Raw genomic sequence first — 24,144 nt, 5'->3', positions numbered from 1 at the left:
GTCAATCATAATTGTCTTATCTTAAAGGGAAAATCCCAAAAATCCTAATTTTAATGAAAATTTGTGCATATGCATGATGGATCATATGTACAATTAAAAAATCATCTTTTCAATACAATTTTACCTGAGAATATTTCTTTCTATTATTTTGTAATACGAAAATTTGAACACAATAAGCGAAGATGAAACAATAATTGCTTCACGCACAATTCATTATGCTCAATTTCGAACAAATTTATTTTTATAAAATAATTTCTTAAATTCTTAAGTTTAAACTTTTCAAAAGATGAAACAAGATCATTCCACGCTCGTTTTATCTCACAATTATAGTGCAACGTCCCTGATGATTAATTCTCCATGTTTCTCCACATTTCTAAGCCCTCCAACGGATAATTCTCTCTGGCGCAATAGGTCGCGGATGCTTAATCCACGACAATGCGGGAATTATTAACCGTCAGAACGAATTTGAACGAATTCGATAAGGCTCGACAATTGTCGAGAACGAGACAGCCGGAGCTGATAACCCCGGAACTCGAGGAATTTCTTAGGGGGAACACGCTTGTGTTCTTCGCCTCGAGGCCTCGCTTCCTCGTTCCTTCTTTCTCTTTCACGTTTTTCTTGCTTTCTTTTTTTTCTTTTTTCCTTTATTCTTTTTTCCTTTATTCTTTTTTTCTTTTTTTTTTGTTAATCGCGAAGAGGATCGACATGTCACGAATTTTTTTCTCGAATCGCTGGCACACGTTATCGGAGCTCGTTATCAGGCTACGATTAATTGCGCCGAGTCAGGGAATAATTCGTGTTGTGATACCGTGCAGCTTTGATACCACGCAATCGAGACGGTGATAATTTCGAGAGAACCACGTATCGTAACCACGATCATCGTGGGAACAAAGGATTTTGTTTTTTCGATTTTACTTATTTCTTAGATCGTTTACTTACTCGAGTTCCGTAGAGTTGTTGACATGTAATATTTATAATAGAAGAGATAATAATAGAAGAAACGATAATATACTCGCTGTATTTATGGAAATAAGAGATAATCATTTGTTTTGATTGAAGTAATGTTTGGTAACTTGAACGTTCTGTTCCTATGATTTCAGAAGAGTTGGGTTCTATTTGTCGATCTAATTTCTTATTTCGTCGTGATTTCTCAAATCTTTTTTATATCATATTAGAAAATAAGTAATAGTTAATAGTAATAGTTAAATAGTTAAATATTTGAAAGATAGATAGGTTTAAAATGAACTTTTTTTATTTTAATTTATTTGATTTTTATTCTTTTCTCTATCTATATTTTAGTTAACATACAGCATATAAAATAATATAAAAAAATATTGTTATATGATCTTTAAATAGTAGAACATGAGAAAAACGTCTGAAAGAAGAAATTTGTGGATTGGTAATGATGAACTTGATGATGGTTAATTGCTTTCTTGGGATATCTGAAGTCACCGTTTCTGGAGCATACAACGATTCGTGGATCACGAGAAATAATGTGTAGAAAAGTATATGGTTGGAGTGTATCAGACTTTGCTCGTTGATCTAGTTCTCTTGATCTGGTGTACTCGATCGGCTTAGTTCGAGTGCAAAATCTATTGCTATTGACCCGTTTGGAATGGCTTAGAGTGGTTGAGTGGTGTGACATTCTTGATACACTTTCACTTTTCTTGAAATAGTAAAATAAATTCGCTTCAAATTCACTTTTTTTTTTTGTATATTAGAGGATGGTTGATTGTAATTGAATTAATTTTAATTTATTTTCTACTTTTAATTCTCTGCAATTATTTTCTTTCATCATTATTGATATGTTAAAATTCATTATAAAAAATTTCATTTTTATTAAAATATTAAAATAATTTATTGAAATTTGATTATAATAGTATTTAGTTTTCTATTATAATAAGTAGTAGATATTTAGGTTAATTTGTAAAAGATATTTAAAATATTTTTCACATTCTTCAATAAAAACAAAATTTATTCAGATAGATAATATTCTAATTAAGTAAGATATAATCAAAGTGTTTGTAATTGAAAGTAATTATTAATAATATAAATCTGCTTTTTAATAAAATATTTTTTTCCTTTATTTAGGTTACGATATCATTTAATATTTACTTTTAGGAACATCAAAGTAAAAATGATAAAATATGGTGTATAAATAATAAATATTTTCACAATCATTCTATTTCACTTCAAATCACACGATTACTTGTCTTCAAGCTCTATTATATATTTCATCCCTAATTTAAAAATTATTGCTACATTTTAAAAATTTTGATCTATTTATAACTTTGTCATTATATCTTTTCAGCATATTTCGCATTCTTTTATCATAAACTTAATTTTTCGATAATTTTACCAAATGATTAGAATTTTGACTTTAAATCAGCTGATGTATCAGCTGTGATTGGAGATGTATGTACAAGTGTTTTAAGTAAATTCCAGGCATTTTCAAATCAGTTCGTATTATTAAATTATAATAAAAACGTGAAAAATGTTTGAAATTTACAGTAATAATCCCAATTTCTTAGCCAGTTATATTTTCGTATCTCAGGCGCAATTGAATTTACAAGGGAAACTCGTTTTTCTTCGTCACAATCTTAGAGGAAAGAATGATCAATTAAAAACTCGAACATTCGAAAAAATTTAAATCAGACTGGACTCAAGGATGATAATGAGGATGATTCTCAAGAAAATATCCATCTTAGATAGATAGATAAAAATTCTTAATCGACAGTCGAGCTATTTACATTTTCTATTAAAAGTAAAATCGAAACGAAAAGGAAAACGATTCGTCAACAGTCGATACTCGTATCACTTTCCCCGATTCACGCGAGGATGCGTTGAAACGTGGCGATGACTATTGTAGCCAACATTTGGTTTTACTTGCGGTAACACGTCTGATCTACGAGGTTTGCGTACGTTGGTCACGTCACGTTACGTCGATCTGTCCTAATGGAAATTCGATGGAAGTCGGCCGTGGAAATCGGCCAATTAAACCCGCGGCATGAGCTTTCGACTCTTTAAAGGGTATGGGATAAAACGGCGTGCACAATTAGGTCGATAATCAGCGTGTGCAACCGTGGGGCGGGGGTGGATGTATCATCACCCACCTCGTTGCGTATGCTCCCCCATCGCCTTTGTAAATCATGCTCAAAGCAATTTTAAATACTCCTGGTGCTTCAGGAAATTCGATAATCTCGTTAGGGGTGAGGTCACGCGCTTTTTGGGGTGAAAATATTTGAGGCACCCAAAACTCATATATTGTGTTTTCTCTCAAATTAAGTGGAATATTAAATTCAGTACGATGTAACTTAAAAAATTAAAGATATATTGATATAGTTATAGTTTTAATTTAATTCTTTTATCATATTTTTTTTCAAATATACAATTCTTCTAATGATTGTAATAATTTGATTTACGTCATTTAACGATTGTTTTAAGATGTTTTAAGAGACAGTAATAAAAATGAAATATCTTAGAAATATTGATAAAATTTGATTCACATCAGAATCAAGTTTATTTAATAATTTTGGGGAATAATATTTCTTACTGATGAAATGCTATTCATGGTTGGCGTGTTAATACGTAATTTATTGACACCGCGATTTGAAATTGCATTATTATTACCAGCTGCGTGTAATAATTGCGCGTATCAAGTGATTATTGTTAGCTTAAATAGAAGCACCATTTGTCATTAAAGTTAGCACCACTCCCGCACATATGTTGCACACCGAATGTATACCGAGGAGGGATGGGAACCCCGCTGATATTTTAATTAACCGGAAAATTCAGCTTTTATTAGTGCTTTCGAGATTGTTATGAAAAGGGATAATTAATGTTGTTTTCGAGTTATGATTGGTTACCTCACGGCCGCAATTACTCGCGTTAAACTGACTTTCTGGAAACATACGATGCAATTATAACACGCACAGTAGCCCGAGAAACATTATTCATCTTTAATACCCGCTGAGTCGAATTTCTTTTCGAAAATAAATTTCACGTGAAGATCGTCTTTCGAGTTAAAAAAAAAAAAGAAAAAAAGAAAAAAAAAGAAAAAACAGGGAGGGGGGAGGGATGGGACAGTTGATAAATTATTAACACATTTCACGCCACGTGCTTCTTAAAAGGTTTTACGGTATTTAATCGTAAGAGAAATGTTCTTTTCTCTTTTCTTCCTTTCCGCCGAGTATATTGCACTTAAGCATTCTTAGAAACCGATCGTAAGGATTTTTATTTTTAAAGTGTGTCGGGTTCCAAGCAATAGTTTCAAACATATTGATGATAGAATCAAAAGGATATGTTCAATATAAAATCCATTATAGAGAATTTTAAATTCTCTATAAATAATAAAAAAAGTAAAATATTGATAATGACAATATCTTAATCTATTCCAAATTTAGTGCAAATTTCTTTATTCAAAATTAATTGTACATGATGTAAAACAAATGTTATATTAAAATTATTGAACGAAAACTTATAAAATCAATGAAAGTGATAATTATTAGGAAATTACGGTTTTAAAAATTTTTTTACCGGCTATAAAAAAAAAATTCTTTTCTCTTTTCTTCTATCCTCTTGTATTTCTCCCTCTCCATGTCAAAAATGATTTCAGTCCCTAGCGAGAATTAAAGATTCATCGTGCCATGTCACGTAATCTCGTACCGTCTTCCAGTTTATCGTGATGCATTGAAAGGTAGCGTTACCAAGCAGCGATCATTTTGCTTACGGTCCCACGTTTCACCTACGACTCGAGCGTATCCTCGTATTTCCGCGCGCATAACACGCGTCGCCTCGATTTCTGCGGATAGTCGTCGCTTAAACGTTTGATAGAAACGACTATCGCCGCTCCCGCCATTATACTTCCTCTGCGTTGTCTTCCTTGTTTAAAAATTTAACTTTTAAAATATTTGAAGATTTGAAGATTTTTGAGACAATCTTTACGCTTCGAGGATCGATCAGAAAGTTTTGGTTTCTTTTAATATTTTATCCTTGTAGTGGAATTTTTGAAATAATTATTGAAATTTGAATTTGAGTTGAAGGTTTTTTTATCCTCAGAGTGAAAAGTTTGAAAAGTTTCTTGAATTTTTATGTACCTTTATTATCATCAGTGTATGTCGAATGTGAATTTTATATTTTTGTGATTTTGGATTGATTTTTTTGTGTTTGGAAAATGAGAGTTTGTAGTGAATATTATGAAATCTATTTGTTGGAAATTTTTGGATTATGCTTAGGTAGGTAGGAGAAATTTTTTGGTGTTCCGCATTAATTATTGATGTTTTAGATGAAAATATTGTAATTAGTATGTGTTTTGTTATAAAAATTAATAAATTTTTATATTTTTATTCTTTATGGAATACAAGTTTAATTTTAAATTGATTATCAATTAAGTTTAGTGATTGATTCTTCACTTGTTTTCAGTTATTTTGTGGCATGAGAAACACATTTCGTTGCGAAATAATTCGCGAAAACATATTGCAAAATATATTGCATCATAGTGCAGTATGTATATTATTATGGTACAATTCAGGAAACTACCATAATGTAATAAAGCATTCCATTGTAACATTATTCACGAAATTCCACCTTTAATAAAACCTAATTTCCAATCGTATATTTCAACATAACTTTTTTCATATTATATTTGCATAATTTCACCGAGACCATTATTATAATGCTTCATTAAATAGTAATAATTAGGAAATTCAAAAATTTCTCTATTGTTCTTACTTTCTTATCTACTTTTTTTTTAATAATTATAAAACAATTATTAATATTTAATTTTCAAAATATTATTATATCAAAAAATATTATTATATAAAACTATCAAAGGAAAATTATCCATTCGAAATATAAAATTAAAATTCCTTTAAATGAATATATATAATTCATTTAAAGAAATTTAATTCCATTCATAAAAATTTTCAAACGATTCAGTCAAAGTTCATTAAAAATAAAAAAGAATCTTTTGCTTTTGAATCTTTTTAAAGAAACCTTTAAAATTCTCTTTTTAAAAAAATAAAAATTTATTCGTCCATTATTGATTCACTCCTAATTTCCTCTATTAAATACCTCTATAAGAGGAAAACATCACAACTCACAACAGAATAAAAATCGTTACTATCAAACTCTATTATTCCTAAAACACTACGCAGGAAACATTGTCAATTTATTCACCCACCCCTAATTTCCTCTATCTCTAACACCCCAAAAGAAGACGTCACAATAAGCATTAAAGCTCCCCTTTTAGCATTCCACGTCCAAAGCAAAACTTGAGGCGTCCATTCCTTTTCCCAATTCCCTCGTGAACATTAGAATAAATGGCCCATTTAACGAAAATTTATTGACGACTTGAAAGTTTTTGAATAATTTAAAGATACTTTTCATTCTTTTCTATTCTCGTATTAAAATCTATATAAATACTATTGATTTTTTTTCTAACATTCATTATTCTTTTTCCAAAAAAAAAAATCAATTATTATTAATTATTAAAGCATGAAAGGAATATCGATCTTTACTATTTAAGATTCCAGAGACAATTAAGATAAATATTTCTGTTTACTTGTATCCTCGAAAATGCAATCTTCTTTTCCGATACTTTGATTTAATAAGCCATCGAAATCATAAATTCGCTTCATAATTTGATTATCCAATAATTGAAAGAATGCATTAAAACGCAAAGGTTAACGATCTCTATTTACATATAAATAAATAAAAACGTAAATAATATCTATAAAAAATATAACAATTTAATAAATACTCAAGAGTACGCATAGTTATTTCATCATTATTAAAATGACCTATAAACAAAGAATCTTAAATCTTATTTACAAAAGTGTACTTTTAATCACGTTACATCTCTCTTTCTCTCCCCCTCTCTCTTAATTTCCTAAAATATTAATTCCGAGCGGGGACACGGTAATTGGGCCGTTTATCCTAGTAGTAGAATAGGACGAGCGCGTGCAGACAAGGGCGAGCGCGATATTCGGTGCTTGGAAACGTTTCCTGTCGTTTAGCGGCAAATAGATCACGTAAGTAGCGTGGAAGAGGGGGAGGGAAAGAGAGATAGAGAGGTCGGACACGAAATGACGGACACGAGGAATTTATACGTTGGCCTGGTCACGGGCAATTGCCCCTCTCGTCACGGACTAGAATAATGTCGCGATACCGTATTGTACACGGCAAAACATAGGACAGGACCAAGGGAGAGGAAACGGCAAACCGATGACGACTCGTTCCCGTGGTCGAGACGTAGTGGCGACGGCTAGCGTTCTCGTGTCTGGCCTTGTGCGTTATTATCGTATAGATTCCTCTAGTCAGCGGTCTACGGTGTCGTTGAATTGGCAATAAGACGGGACAAACCGCGAACAATGTGACGTGATATGATGGATTTAATCGTGGCGCCTATTTAGCTCGGTGGAAAATTCGATTTTTCCCATGTAAGTTGAATCTTCGATTTTGGTAGCTATGATTTTGGCAATTAATAATATCGAATTAATAATGGCGATCGGCGTACGATATAAAATTTGGCAAATTATTTCTTCTTTTTGCGAGTTGAAGTTTGATTTTTCGTATGATTCGTTTGATAGTTTTAGATAGAAAGAAGAAGTAATTTCTTTTGTGATGTTTATATGAGAATGGAGAATTGGAATTTTTTTGGTGTGTACAGATTTGTTATAATTTGATGATAGTTATACTTATTTTTTCAGATACGTGAAATCCATTTGAAATGGAAAACATAAATTGCATTCTATAATATGATTTCTTGATATCGATGTATTTCCAAATTTTGATAATTAATAACGCGATTAATTAGTCAGATTTGATAAGAAATCACTTCTTTTGTAATAGTATCAGTATTTCTGGAATATCATCTTTAAAATTAGCTCTGTTTGAAAAATACAGAATTATTTAAAAGTATAAAATGTACCGAGAGATTTTCAATTTCACAAGGATTGTATCAAAATTCGAGGCTCAAGTCTAGTAATAGTCTCGAGCAGAAAATAGGAATTAGATACACGACTATATGACGATGAAATAAAATTTTTGCGATTCGATCGTCTAGTCGCGCGATGACGCAGGAAATTTGGCTCGACTTTGAAAAACTTTGGCACACAAAGTGGGCTGAAGTTCAAGGTACGGTATGGTCTGGTAGTGTTTATTTGCTCGGGCACAACTTTTAGAATACAATTTCGCTCTAAACATAATTTTCACGAGCCATGATACACGCGTATATATATATAATAATACGAGATTGAAATTAAAAATAATTTTGGGTATCGTCCCAATTTCAATTATTCCACGAAGCGAATTGGAAATCGTGAATTCATTGTATAATTTCCATCCCCGATAGCGATTTTTAAGTTAATTTGAACGGCGATTGTGCATTCGATCGAAATTCGGATTCAGTTGTTTGCTGTCGTTCATGAAATAAAATATCTGTTGAAGGTATATGACAACGATTAAAGGAGCGCTCAAATTACAACGATCGCGTGCAAATATTTTGTTAAAAAAGAAGTTTAAATTCTACTTCGAAATCGTATAATATAATTTCTCGATAAATAGATTAGTAATTTTTATAAAATTAATAGACCATAATACTAATTACTATAGCATGTTAGAAAATGTGCAAAAGCAATTTTTTCGTATATAATAATTAAATTATATTTCTAGATTATACATTAATGATAAAAAAATATCGTAATATTATCGTAGTATTATCGTAATAGTTTAATTTATACCCATTTGTTTTTCTACATTTCGTATTAAATGCTTTTTGCTCGTAAAATAAAAATAAACGAATAATTTTCGTATCAATAAAAAGAAGACTAAACACAAACTTTACCAAATTATTTTAAATACGTATATACTTAAATATATAATTGTATCGTATTAAATTTAAATTCTTCTGCCTAATTATTATAAAATAACGGAATACTATCAAACGATTTAAACACGAAGAAAAATAGAACGAAGAAAATATTGGAAGATGAATAATAACTGCATCAAGATCGATGCAAAAAAAAAATATATATATATATATATATATATATTCCTACGATATCGCAATTTTTCTTAACGCGAAATCCTCGATCACGTCGATCATTCCAATCCATTCTACGTGGAAATATGGCGGTATTGTTCACCAGCGATTTTTCCGGCGAAATTACCCACCGGTGCCACGTGAAATCGAACATCGATAACGAGCCCGTCGAATTCGACATGGTCGACGTGGAAAAGGATTAATCGTGGTTTCAGTAAAAGAGAAAACACGAAGCTTTTTGCTCTCTCTTTCTCTGTCTCTCTTTCTATCTATCGCGCGCTCGTTGCTTTAGCGACTGGCGTTCGAAGTCGATTAAATTAATAAACGAAAACCTGGCCGCATGGAGAATTAATACTGGGCGCTATTAAAAAACGAAACGTTGGAAACGCACGATTAAACCGGGGATACGTGAATTAATGTTGGACACGAAGAAGGAGAAAAGAGAATGTCTGGATTGTAATGAGGGGTTACGCGCGGGTTTTAATTGGAATGGCGATACACGTCAATGAAATTTTTATGCTTGCGTTATTGTATTATTTTGTGAGTTTTATTGAGTTATTGTTAATCATTGTTGTATTTGATAATTAATCTTTTGTTTGGCTAAAAGTTTGGCTCGATCGTAATAGGGAGAATAATTATTATTGGTTACAAAAGTGTTCAATCATATTTGTTTCTTGTTGTTCAATCGTTCATTTTATATTGTATTTTATTTTTAAACCATTGGAATATAAGAAATAATAAGATAGGAAATATTTATTAAAAATAGATTATTTAATTAGTAAATATAATATAAATATAATATTGGGTAATAGTTTTGTGATTAATTATGTATATGTATGTACGTGTATACTATGAGATGCAAAGCTTAATTTAATTGAAATATATTAATTATGTATGTTAATTAATCATCAAAATAACAAAATATGAACAAATTGTGAATATCTTTCAACAGTTTAGCAAAATTTTCCAATCAATCAAAGTTCAAAAGTCAAAGGTCAAATTCAATCTCAGTCAGTTCTGAGTTTATTACTGTCTTAAACTAAGGACTTAAACATTCAGTCTCATTTAGAACAGTAAATTAGTCTCAATCGATCAGGATCAAGTGATACAATCTAGAGGCCACGTTAAATTGTTTAAACGTTGTTTCAATTGTTTCAATAATAAAACCTCTTACCTTAAATTATTAGAAAAATTTTCAGGATCCTAAGAGTTAATTATCGAAATGCAATATTTTCAAATTTTAAAATCGTATTTCTCAAACGCGTTAAATTTTAAAAAAAATCTATGGACGATAAATTTTTCTCGTCCCTCTTGAATTTTCATTAGATCTTCCTGTAGATTTCCAACACCTCAATGCTTCTAATATCATTATGAAAAATTCTGAAATAACATTAATATATTTGTAGAATAAAAATCTCATCCTCTGAAAAATCGAAATTCCATAAATTCCTCCTCTCGATGAAAATTCAACTCAATCTCGAAGCAAAACTTCCTCGCTTCACTCGATAATAGAACGCAACCCATCTCCTTCTATATCCCTCCTCGATCGTTCGCAGTGTCCATTTTATAGCGAGACGACTCGAAATTTTCAATCCCGCCAATAAATCGGACCGGTTCCATGAAAATTTTATGCGCGACGAACGTTCCGGATCATCCGATACACGTCTCGAATCCGGATTGCATTCTTATTCCATGGAAACGATCCATCGTAAACCGAAGCCGAAAGACTCTGCACGACTTTAATGTTTTCGTTGTATGGCGTTTTAAAACGGACTCGAGATCTTCGTGAAACTGTTCACGAAGAGACTTCCTCGTCGTGAAAACGCTTGGAACGATATTTAGTATCCGTCGAAACGGTCCAATCCCTCGTCGAATCCTGTTAAACTTGTCCCTCTGGTTATTTCTGCCGCGCAACGAGTTTGATGCAGGGTTCTGCAGGTGGTTGGTCAATTATTAATTGACGGGGGAAATTGAATTTGTTGAGCAGGGGATGTGGACACGAGAGATGTTTTCCTGTGTCTAATGTGACATGGAGACTTTTGGGGATGGTGTGATGTTGGGTTTTAGGGGCGATGTTTTAGGGGATGTTAAAGTGGGAAGGGTTAGTTTTATGTTGGGGTTGGTAATTTTATAATTTGTCGTATTATTATTAATTTATAATATTCTAAGACTTGTTCATATCAGATATTCATGTAATAATTAATTTTATAATTTTATAATTTATATTTCTTAATGATTAAATTATTTTGTAACATTTTAGTGAAATTGATTCGATGACAATGCTTACGATCAGATTTGAAGTGACTTTATATTTTATTATTATTTTCAGCACATCTTTCTGTGATTTTCTGATAAATCATTTTAACGTGGATGATAAAATGAAGTATTTGAGAATTAAACGCAATGCATAAATTGTTTCTCATTTTATCGATAAAGTATTTGCAAATGATGGGGAAGTGATTAAGAAATAATAACACCATTTAATCAATTATAAAAGACATTTATTTTTATTATTTAATAATTACAATTATTTAATAATTACAATAAAGTGTTTTTTCATTTTTTACATTTAAAAAAAAAATTCAAAAATCTAAAAAGGAGAAATAATTTATTTATCTAATAAATTTCTTTCTGCTCCTCAGATGCTGTCGGTGAGCCCAGGAATGGAGCGCAACGGCCTCAGCGGTGGACTCGAGGATGATCCAAGCGGAGGTGGTGGTGTAGGCGGGGTTGGTAACGGCGGTGAAGGAGCCACCGATAGTATACAGGAAGTGATGGTCGCCGCTGCAAGGGATCGAGCGATCCGCGCTGGAAGTGTCCGCCAGGACCTCGCCCTCGACCTACCCCCACGGCTCCAGCTTCCAGATGGCGAGGAACGTCCGTACGGAGCGCATACCGCCCTTCACCTGCGCGACCCTGAGCAGGTGAGTTCTCTCTCTCTCTCTCTCTCTCTCTCTCTGTCTTGCTTCCTCTCTTCGAATATTTAACGGGTTATCCTTTATATTCACTCCTCTTGGGGTGCAAGTGGTTGCTCGAAGCTGGCCAGACTAAACTCGGTTGCTTGGCAAGTTTGCGCTACGTTCTGTTTGCGTTTTCGAGACTGTTGGAAGAGCGGTTTGTGCAGGAACTGAACGTTGTTTAAAGTGGAACGAGGTTCGATTGTTTGCTGCGATTTCTTTGCCTTTTTTTTCTTCTTTTTTTTTGTTTTTTTTTTTCGATGGTACCTGATAAATATTGAATGAATATTGGTTTTAGATTAAAGAGATTTAAAGAGGAGAGAATGTTTGAGGGGAAATATGTATTGAAGTTTCATTCCTTGTGAATTTTTTAAACAGTATTTTTTAGAATTAAAGTACGGAAGATATTAAATCGAAGAAAATTCGAAGAAGGAAGGATGGTTATCGCTTATTAAACGAGCATTCATTGAAATGAATCGAATTCCTGTTTTCATCCTTAGAAGTTCAAATCCTTGGAGAATTCATACACCCATAGATTTTCCACTTATCGAAATCGCAAATCTTCCGAACGTAATACCGTAATGCTAATGTCGGAACGTCTGGTAGCATTTAATATCGGCATTATTAACAGAATTAAACGTGGGAAGGGGGAGGGGGTGGAATTTCAGCCGATTAACCGACCAGCTGGATCCAGACGTTTCCCAATCGGCGCCGCTTTTCATTTATCGAACCCGCGGCTCGTGGCGATTAGCCGGTCGCTAATAAGCGCATTTTCGAGTACCGGCTGGGTAATAACGCGTGTAAAAACGGATAAATTTTCCACGGTCCGTGTCCTCCAGATAAAATCGCATTCCCTCGTTCCTCATCAAGTTTGTTCGTTCTCGCATTTTCTTTCCCTCTCTCTCTCTCTCTTTCTTTCTCTCTCTCTCTCTCTCTTTCTCTCTCTTTCTCTGTTTCTGGTCTTTTTCGATTATTTCGTGCGTGAAACGATTCGCAGGTGTAGAATTGGCATTGGGTCTCGTGTTAATCAGTGAGGAGTGCGTGCATCTTGGCCCTTTGAGGGTTCATTTTAAGGTGATATCGCAGATGATGTTATTAAGACATGCAAATAATTAGCAAAGGTGATTACGATGTTTAAGAATTATTTGTTAAGCGCAGATGTATATGTACAAAGAAAATTTTAAGATATTAAGTGATATTTTATGCAGCTTAGAGGTGGAATAACATTTTTCTCGTAATTTAGAAATAATTAAGAAAATATTGTGGTAATTATTCGAAGAAATTGTAATATATTTAGATAATCAGATAAATATATTAATTTATATTTTTGTTTAATAAGGTATAATTGCTTCCTTTTTTGAAATAGATATATTTTGAAGGATAATAATCGTGTTTAGAAATTTGATTATTATAAAGATTCTATATTTTTGTTATTTTTTAAGGTATTATTTAATCAGAAATTGTAATAATATTATTACAATTCAACAAATTATATTAAAATACTATAATTTTGTTTGCTGATTGTTGTAAATTTTAATTCCATTTGTTTATACATTTATTTGCCATTTCACGAAATTGGAATTTTTTCCAATTTCAAGATCCTTATTTTCAATGGTATAATTTCGATATTTGCTGGTTGAATTTCTTCTTTTTTTTTATTTTCGAGCAAAGTGTATCATGTAGATTATACTTTCGCAATTTGATAGAGGAAAATGTGTCCAATTTGCATCATAATAGGCGAAAATGCATGAATGTCGGTTATAAAAATACTTTTTACACGTCAACTATCGTAGGATTATCGCAGTTATTTCAGATACCGTAACATTATCCACTGTTTCCATTGCTCCTCTGCGCCTCGTTATCCTGGATTACACGCGGCTAATTTTGGTTAATTAGCCTCTCGTCTTTTAATTTTAGAACATTTTACCCTATAATTGATTGCCCATAATACGTATAAAGCGTCTTTTAACGTTAAGCACAATTGCAATTCCTTGCTATAAATTCTTTTTTATTCCTATATATATTCCTAATTTGTAATCTTTATATTTATAAAGTTGGAGTCGTATCGATACACGTTGGATAATATTTATTTTTTTCATTTTTATCTTCTCTACCTTTCGATCTTAACCTAGGATTTCTATTGTTCTCCCTGCCTCGTTATCCTAGATTATACTCGGCTAATTTTGGCTAATTAGTCTCGTGTCTTCTAATTTTAGAGCCTCGTACTACATAATTCATGATGCATAATTTGAAACACCTTTTACGTTGGACGTAATTGCATTTACTTTTTACAAATTCCGTTTCACTCCTGTGTAATACTCTTTTTATCTACGGTATTGTGCAAAGGACTTAGAATCTATTTCAGCATTTTTCTACGGTAATTAAATCTATTTTTAGAAAATATTTCCACATTGCATGCAGAAGTATACTTTTATATTTTTTCCTTAAAAATGATTTTTCCTAGAAAAGATATTCCTCGCAGAAAATGTCATTACAATTCAATCTAATACTTTCGATATTTTTTTCTCAAATTTCGAAACTTTATTATTTTTCTCGTTTTAATAGAAAGTATAAAAATTAGTTTTAAATGAAAGTATAAAAATTAAATTCTTTGCAAGTCAAAAGAATAATTATTATTATTATTGGTAGATTATTATTTATTGATTGATTGAGTTTCAACAGTTCCATTCCAGCATCATAATTCGCTAAAATTTAAATTCTTAGGGAATAAATATAATTTAAAAAGAACAAAGAAAGAAAAGTAGGCATTTTTATTTTTCAAAAATTTCTAACAGATATATCATCGCACAGCTGCCAAACTTTTAACTTTCTTTAAAATCTAAAAAGAATTTCAAAATCAAATTCTCCTTTTCCCAAATTTGCAATTTCACGTAGTCCGTTCGAAATCTCGGCAAGCACCGGAAATATACCCCCACTTCCGACAGTCTGGCAGACGATCGAGTGACCGCCAACCTCGTGCCATTTTCGCCCAAGATCGCGTCGCCTTAGGATCGAGTTCTATCCTCGTCGAGGCTTCTGGATGTCGGCATCGAGCCGAAACACGCGCTTCTTCGGCGTTGCTCGAGGATCACGGGTTAGAATTTCAGTAATCCTACGCCCTTACGCGTGTATACCCACGTTACGAGACATCCTATCGACCTCCCCCATCCCCCAATTCTCGCTTCCTGCGCGAGAAAGAATATTTCACCCTTTCGTTCCTTTCCACTTCCATTTTTCACGTCAAACTCTTTTCCTTTTTTCTTTTTTATCTTCCATCTTTTGTCATCGTTCTCTGATTCGATTGTGCGTGGATATTTCGCTCGATTGATTGATAAAATACAGAGGGACGATCGATTTTCGATTTTTTTTTTGACGAAATAAAGGTTTACTTCATAGCTAAACTCACCTCTGGTAACGCCGCATGTTCAAGAGTTGTTTGCGATACTCTGTTCGCAGTGTCGCGCAAATCACTTTCGCGAAAACTAAATATGGATTTTGTTTTCATTTTGCTCCTTCTTTTTCAACAGAGATGATGTGTTTGAGGATTTTGGAAACACGTTTTTGCTTCTTCAAAGGTTTTTTATCATATATTTATGAGGAGTGGATTGTATATAAGTAAAGTTTGGAAAGGATTTGACTTGGTATTTTTTAATTTCTTGTTTTCGATTTAAAATAATCATTTGATTGCTATTTAAGGAAGGAAGGTAATTAAGATTCCAAATTTTCGCGCGATAGTACTCAAACAATCCTTTGTATCTTTGTTATATTGTTTAAGAAAAGACATAATAATTCTGTTGAATCTCTGTCGATACAAGTATTTTAATATAATCATGAAAATATAACATTTCATATAGACAGAGGGCAATCCATTTCTCCAACTACTCATAAAAATTCTACCATGAAACTTCGAAAAACCAATAGAAAAATGGTATCTATCTATTTATCATCATACTTTTTACCTGAAACCGGACTAAAACCAAATATTTCCCTTTCAGGAGAGCGAGATATACCAGAAATGCGTTCGACCGCCCCCGAACCGAACTGTATTCGACAGCGAGAGCCCGCCGCCTTACCGAAGCCAATCCGCATTGCTGGACGCGCCTGAACGGCTGGTCCGGTGCCACAGCGCGGGCAGCTCCCTGTTGAAGGTATTCCGAAAGTCCTCCAATCCTAGCAGTTCGACGCCAGCAGTGGTGGTTCCGCCCAGAAGACCCACCTTGTCCAGTTATTCCGAGTCCAGTAGCAACCTGAGCAACCTGTCCAGCCTAACAGTGGTCCCGTGCGAGGCTGACGAGGGTCAGCAGCAACAGCAGCAGCAGCAGCATCATCATCATCATCATCATCATCACCATCATCATCACCATCATCATCATCATCATCAACATCATCAAGAACATCAGCAACAAACATCGTCTCAACATCAGCCACCGAACGTCTGATCCGAGGCACGGCCGAGAAGGAGAGCACTCGAAGCCGCAACGACCTCGAGGAGCAACGAGTTCCTCGAGGTCGACGGACGGCGGAGGATCTCGTGGAAGCGGCGGCATCGTGTCCCAGTCAAACAACGAGAAAAGACAGAGGAACGGGTCGACGACACCCGGCACAAGGACGAGGCTGTTGTATCCAAGACTGGGACAGAGGTCGTCGTGCTTGTTCTACCCTCCTCGAGAATCCTCGACCCGTCGAGGATCCCTCAAGACTGACTCGCAGGAGAAACGTTGGTACGGGTTCGGCCAGCTGACGATGATACCGCCTCGTTATCGCGTGGACGACGGGCTTTTGAATCGCAGCCGAGCGCGCGGAGAATCTCGCCGACAAACACCGGCCGAGAGGAGAAGAGAGGGTCGAATTCGAAGGGGTGATTCTCCTCCTCCTTCTCCGCCGTATATACCACACTCCTTGTAACGCTGGTGTAGCTGTTGGATCCTCCATTTGGAGGCCCGCTGGATGGCCCTCCAGCTGGTTCTTTTTTCGGGAGTGGAGCGCCCTCTCACCCGCGAGCTGAGCGAGAAAAACGGGACACACGGGAAGAAGAACGAGACGAGGAAGACACGAGGCTGCGTTCGTGGGTCGGTAACCTTCGGTGCTTGAGGTGCTCGATACCTAACGTAATGTGGCAATCCCTACATGGCCAGTCTCTAGCTTAGATCTCAGACGATTCCAAAGTAACGTAGACGAGACAGGGTTAGTTCTATTAAAATGTAGCTGAAAGGAGACGAAGAATCCTTACGAATGAGGTGGACGGTGAGAAGGTAATAAGGGAGCGAATAATAAGAAGAGAATGTAGGAGAATGAAGGAGATTGATAAGAGAGGCCTATTTAAGCGAGATGAATAAAAAAACAAATTATCGAAGGCACCACCACTCACGAACTAGAGTTCGTATTAGAAAGACTGACGTGTGTCCTCCGAGGCATAAAGCACCTAGCGTCGATGTTGAGAAGAAAGGGTGATATTAAGAGAGAAGAGTGATGCGGGAACGGCCAACGAATGTAGCTGATGAATACGCATTTGTAGTGACTAGAAAAGCCGCCAGAGTGCGCCATTGCTGCCGACCCAACACGCAACACCACACCGATCAACGTGACGTAATTTCTGATCATCGAGTATATATGTATATGTATATGTACATGTATATGTATATCGTTTTTTGGAAGTTTGTTTCGCTGCGAAAAAGACTTAGTAAATTATTTATTGGCGATAATTCGCGAGAGAATGAGAGAGAGAATGAGAGAGAGAGAGAGAGAGAGTGATTCGCGCGATGGAAGCGGAAACGTGGAGGAAGAGGATGAATCCGCCACACGATATAGAATAAAATGAATGTATTCGCGCGTGAATGATGCGTCGTTATTGCGTGTGTGCGTGTAATACGAGTATAAATGCAAGAATAGAGAGAGAGAGAGATCCATGTGAAACGGATCTCAGGGAGCGAAAGAGAATTGGAAAAGAATATGGAAATTGGTGTTTACGAAAAAAAAAGGAAAATAGAAATATCATTGAGGGCAAGGGTGGAAAGAAGAAAGGGATTCTCTTTCGAACGACAGATGGCGCGATTCCGTAATGTATAAATGATAATGAAACAAGATGGAAGCGAATGATGAAGAGAGAGAGAGAGAGAAAGAGAAAGAGCGATGGAGGAAAAGTAGTGCCAAGAGCGTAAAGAAAAAAAAAAAGAGGAAGAAGAAAAAGAGGAAGAAAACAAGAAGACGATGATGATAATGGTGAAAAAAAAAAAAACTCTGTAAATATTAGGTTAGGTAGTTCAATATCAATATAATTATTACGACTAAAAATGATATGCTCTATATACTTGATTAAAAAGTAATTAAACATTACACCACGCATAAACACGAGTTGGACGGGCCGTACGAAATCGCCCTGGGACACGCGTTACGCTTTTCGACGAGGCCTCCGTGAGAATTATAGATGAGAAAGAAAGGGGGAAGAAAAAAAGGAACAAGGAAAGAATCGTTTCGAGCATTGCGATCGATCCGTTTCGATTTTTTTCTAATCACGACGAACAGGGAATGAGTAAGAAAGATACAGAGAAAGAGAGAGAGAGAGAGAAAAAGAGAGAAAGAAAAGACTGTTCGTCTCTTCGCGTTCAACGATCCCATCGTTTCCTCGATCCCTCCTCTTTTTTTTCCCCTGTCGAAGAGGAAGAAAAACACTGATCGAAGCTTTCGGACTTTGTTTTTGCATTGAGCAAGAGAGCGACACGGTTCCTCTCTCGACGCGAAAACAGATCAGGTATTCACGTTTTAGTGATTGGTAACGAATCGAAGTCACAGAAGGTACGATCGAGTCGCATGAACAGAAGGAAAACTGATAAAAGTGAAAATCGATCGGTGTTCGTTCGCGATGCTCGGATCTCTGCTGCCGCGTCTCGCCGTGTTTCGAATGGCTCGCACGATGTCTGATATAAACGCTACTTTATTATTATTCAGATAGATAAGGCTTCAGTTTTCTGACGAAAAAAAAAAAGAAAAAAAAATAAAAGTAAAAATAGGACGAGATCTGCCTTGACGACGAACCGAGTGTCGACGACCGGCTTCGTTTCCCCGTTTCTACTCGGATACAACCGTCGAAACGATCGAGGTTTCAGCTCAGATCGCCTTGGAGGATTCCTTTGGGAATGAACGTTAGGATTTACGGATAACTTGTTTAGATTTAAATATGCCTAATGGTGTGTTAGGTGTATCGTTAGACGTATTATTACTAATTAGGCGTGCCATTGGGTACGTCATCTACAGTGTTCCTGAGAACTTTTTTCTCGAAAAAAAGAAAAAAAAGAAAGAAAGGATGGAAAGTTTGGTAAAGGAAAAAAGTAAAATAATGAAAGAAAATTATTTTCTAAGCACGGTACCTGCATGTACCAAGTAGATTTCTATCGATTTTTCCAACTCAGCATCGTATGCTTCGGATTTTTTACTCGATAGCCATGACATTGTTAATTTAAGATAGACTTTTGTATATAGTTTATTAGGGATGTGACGATAGAAATATCCTTCGAAACTCGAAAAATTTTCGAGTCCTCGATCTTTGAATTTTTTGCCATTTTTGTGATTCGAAATTCTCGAAATCCAAATGAATTTATATTCAGACTTTTAATTGGATTGTCTTAATTAAAAAAAGATGATTCATTTTGATTGGAAAAACGACTAATGTTATTACTTATTTACTTATTAATTTATTAATTTTCATTCTTAATAAAACTAGACATTTTTTAGAAAGAAAAGAAAGGAAAAAGCAATAAATTAAGTTCTAGATTTCGAGAATTTCGAATCTCTAAAATATTTCAAAATACAAGTTTCGCAACAAATTTCAAATTTCAAAAAATCAGATTTCGATCCATCTCTAATTATCATATACAAAAGTGAAGAGATTTGACAAAGAGGAGAGAGTTTGAGAGATTAGTGCTTTCCTGCAATCGAAAGAGACTCAGCGTACTTTTTTACAACTTTGATATTTTTCTCGAAAGCGACAAAATGAAATACGTAAAAGAAAAAAAAAAAAGAAATAGTATTTTTATTGAAATTATCTTTCAACGTAGACACTTACGCTCTACGCTAATTTCTCTTTATAAAATACGATCACCAGAAAGGCCTTCGACACCTCGATAAAGTACAATCTTCTTACCAAATACAAAAGTATTGGATTCCCATGGCGATCTGACAGAAACATTTTTTCTCCCCAAAATTTACAAAATTATTTAACTCGTTTCAATCCATATTACAATTACAATTAATCGATCCATTAAAAAATATATATATATATATGAATTTGCAAATAAAGAAATTGATAAACACTATATTCGAACACGATAGGCGTGTAAACGAGCAAAATGGCGGTATCGACTTCGGTTCTCGACCTCGGGACAGAGTGAAACTACTGAAGTATCTCATGAGAAGTCACCAATTATTGTAATACTTAAAAAAAGAAGAAAAAAAAAAAAAAGAACCGTATCGACGAAGGGGTCAAATTGCAAACGAATCACCGACACTTTTCTTTTTCTCGATTCTCGTGTCGCCTAGAAAATTTTTGTTCGACGAAAATTCCTGCAAATAAGTCTCGACAGAATCCCCCATTTTATTCCGTGAAATAATTTTCTCGAATAACTCCGTTCGAGATTGAAACGAACTTTGAAGTAGATCCTCAGAGAGCGAGACGAGAATCGAAAAGGAAATAGAAATGTAAAAAGCGACCATTGAAGAGGCACCGTTTTTGGCGTTGAATGTGTACACTACTGGCCATAAATGTCAGAATTATACGAAATATCGTTTTTTCGAAATTTCAATTAAATATCATTTTATTAAAATAAATTGCAATGATTGAAAAAATTTTCGTTCTTTATAAATGCTAAATTTATGTCTTGAAAAAATATTAGGAAATTTCACAAGACAAAATTTAGTAAATGATATTAGTACATTAAAAAAAAAAAACTTCAAATATTTATTTCTTATATCAGCCTAATGATACCTTACAAGATATATCGCCCGTTGCAACGATAGACCGATAATAACAATTTAAATTAATTATCATCAAAAAATTTATGGCCAGAATTGTGCGTATTATAAAAGAAAAAAAGTAGAATAAAAGATAAAGGGGAAAAAAAAACCAATGCCGATGAAAAAAGCGTATAAAATCGATCTTATGCGTGTACACGTATAAATTCTCGCGCGTATACGTGTACGCACATACGAGAGAAATGAAGTTGGAGAAAATTATGTCCGGGCAGTTCTACACACGACACTCGTGGTCCCGTGGACCGCGAAAAGAGACGCAAGCTCTTTTCCATCGTTAAAAGAGGGAAAAAGAAAAAAAAAAAAAGGAAAAATGTGTTCACGCGCATGCAATATTAGGTGATGAAGATTAATCGTATATCTCTATGTAAAGAAAAAAAGAAAGAAAGAAAGAAAGAAGCATTATTAAAAAGAAAAAAAATACATAAAAACAAGTGGTAAAAGAGGAGGGGAGATGGCGAAGTCAAAGAAGGAAGAGAAAAGAAAGAAAAGTACATACGGGGAATTAAAAAAAGAAATGAGAGAGAGAGAGAGAGAGAGAGAGAGAGAGAGAGAGAGACGCAAGGAACGAACAATAGCGGACTAACGAGAGAGAATATACTGTCCCTCGCGATTGAACGAGAGAGCAATCTGCGAGAAGACGTGACGGAGTGATCGTATGTGTGTATCTCTGTGTGTATGTTCTGATTGCGCTTATGCATGTGCGAGCGAGAGGAAAAGAGATAAATCGTATAAGAGAGAGAGAAAGAGAGAGAGAGAGAGAGAGAGAAAGAAAAAAGATACGAAAGATGCGACTAAATCCAAAAAATAATAATAATAATAATATTAATAATAATAATAATAATAATAGTAATAATAATAATGGGTCTTGTGCAAGCCTCGATTTAAATTAAAAAAAAAAAAAAAGAGAAAAAAAAATGAAAAAAAATGATAAAAGAGAAAGAAGAATACTGTTATCGACTTAGATCGAATTTTTTAAGGGCCGTCGCCGGAGCGAAATTTCTAGGGAAAAGATAAAAAGAGAGAAAGAATGAAAAAATGAGAAAGTGAAAAATGATATATAAAAAAGCGTTTACTTACGCGAATTTGTGATTTTATGTTCCGCGCGTGGCGAGGCGATTATTAATTGAATTTCTTAGCGAGCACGATTTTAAATAATTAAATTCGTGGTGTGTATCGCGGTTTTAAAACGATTTGTTAGAGCGGACGCTCGAGCTTTCATTAGGCGATCCAGCTGGAGCAACGAGATCGATGATCTATTGTGGCCTTTCGTTGAAAATCACCGGCAATCGGGGCTGTGTGGGACGACAAAAGGCTGGCTTGGCCTTGTCGTTATTGGAAAATGAAGGGAAGAACGATAGAAAAAGGAAGGAAAGGACACGTTCCATTTTTTAAAGATTGCAATTTTGAGGCGTACTTCAGAATTTACCAATCGAACGAACTGGCTTAGCTTGTATTATCGATAAAATTATGACTATTGATTGATAACAATCTCAAAAGTTATTCGATTTAGTCATTAGTTTTTTTCGATAATAATCGGATTAGGATCAATTAGATATATTTTAGAAGAAGAAGGATATATCAGCTTAGTCTATAGAGAAAATTTTCCTTCTCCGTAGCAAATATAGTGGAATTTCATTTACTTCAATTTTAGTAGTTATAGAGGAATAAAATTTTATTTATCTTTAATTAATTGAAAAATTCAAAAAGAAAGAAAAGACGACAAATGATAATTTTAGAAAAATTTGAAGAAAGAAATTGTGAATAATCACAATTTAAAATTTTTCTCAAAACCTTGAATCCTGAAGACTATTATAAAAGAACAAATCTTTTTATTGCTAAATTGGAATTATAATTATAACTTCCAACAAGTTTGTTCCTCGACGATGGAATCGCACAAATGTAATTCCACTATAATAAAAGATCGAAGCAAAGGATTAAAGCAAATTGTTCGTTCCCCATCATCTTTAAGTACGTCTTCTCGGAAGCGTCCAGTTGCTCAGGTTGATCATTAATCCAAATCGATCCTCGCATATCGCTTAGTAAAACATTCGAGCGTTTCGATTCGTTGGCCCAGTGATCAAACTTCTTCGTCAATCTGGCCCGCTTCCGGTCCATCTAGTCATGCTGAGCCCTGTCGGATGATGAAATCGATCGGTCGTTTCATCGATAATTTTTCTCGCGGATCTCGAATTACATTAGGATCCATTTTACTTAGGCGCGATTGTGATTTCACGAGGTGTTCCAAAATTCGCGGGGCTTTCCGCGTCCGCCATTTTCTAACGCGAAGGTTACGAAATTCGACGTTATATTTATCGGGTTTCCCTCGAATTTGTAATTATTGTCGTATTGTCGATAAGATTGGTGTGTCTAGTCCACCATGGCGAGAAAAGAAAAAAAAAAATAATAAAAATATGGCGAATCAAGATGGCGTTTCGATGCTCCATCATCATCGATTCGAACCCCGGATGTTATCATTTCGTTGTTTCTCCGATCAAGTTGGAGCAACGAAAAAGCCATTTATTTCGATTCCCTTCATCGCCGTGGTACGTAAATTATATTCTTTTTTTTCATTTGTTTACGTTGTTAGATAATCGAAAAAGAAGGAAAAAAAAAAGGAGATAATCGATAGATCGAGATAGAGAGAGTTGTGAAAACGAATCAATAATGCACACAGACCCGCAGACTGATATGGATGCAAATCTGAGAATCAAAATTTAAACGACCGTCTTGTGGTTTCTCGGGGACGCAGTGTCTTATTGGAACGGTATTGATCTTCTGGTATTGATTGAGAAAGGAAGATGAAGATCTTGGATAGGTGAAAGTAGTACCAAAAGTGGAAAGAGGATGCGTGCGTGTGTGCGTGCGTGAAAGGAGAGAATGGACAAAACACGTGGGACTGAAAGGTTAAGAAAATTATTAAAGATGGAAAAACGATGTGTGAAAAAACGGGAAAAAGAACCACTAGCCAACATATGTCATTCGAATCGAAATAATCATCGTTCGTTGTCGTGATGTACGAGCAGGGGAGAGAGGAAAATGAAAAGAAAAGTATTCGAGCAGGGGTCAGGGAAATCTCTTTTCAAGGTAAATCGATCGATGTCGTAGAAACAGTGTCTCATT

The 24,144-nt window shown here is 34.6% G+C and overlaps 1 protein-coding gene across 1 annotated transcript in view; it reads left to right on the top strand.

Annotated features, from left to right (window-relative positions):
- LOC122711090 (basic-leucine zipper transcription factor A-like) overlaps positions 1-20,940 on the top strand; it is a 44,586-nt gene extending 23,646 nt beyond the window's left edge. Inside the window, exons 2-3 of the mRNA XM_043929520.1 lie at positions 11,686-11,967; positions 15,996-20,940. Coding sequence (XP_043785455.1) covers positions 11,686-11,967; positions 15,996-16,439 — 726 coding nt within the window. The 3' untranslated portion in view covers positions 16,440-20,940. The remainder of the gene's footprint in view (positions 1-11,685; positions 11,968-15,995) is intronic.
- Positions 20,941-24,144: the final 3,204 nt, after the last annotated feature.

The sequence above is a fragment of the Apis laboriosa genome, unplaced genomic scaffold (genome assembly GCF_014066325.1).
Source record: "Apis laboriosa isolate Shangri-la unplaced genomic scaffold, ASM1406632v1 scaffold111_cov153, whole genome shotgun sequence".
NCBI classification, from domain to species: Eukaryota; Metazoa; Arthropoda; class Insecta; order Hymenoptera; family Apidae; genus Apis; species Apis laboriosa.
The sequence above is the reverse complement of the archived record's forward strand: the minus strand, read 5'-3'. Positions and strand labels throughout refer to the sequence as shown.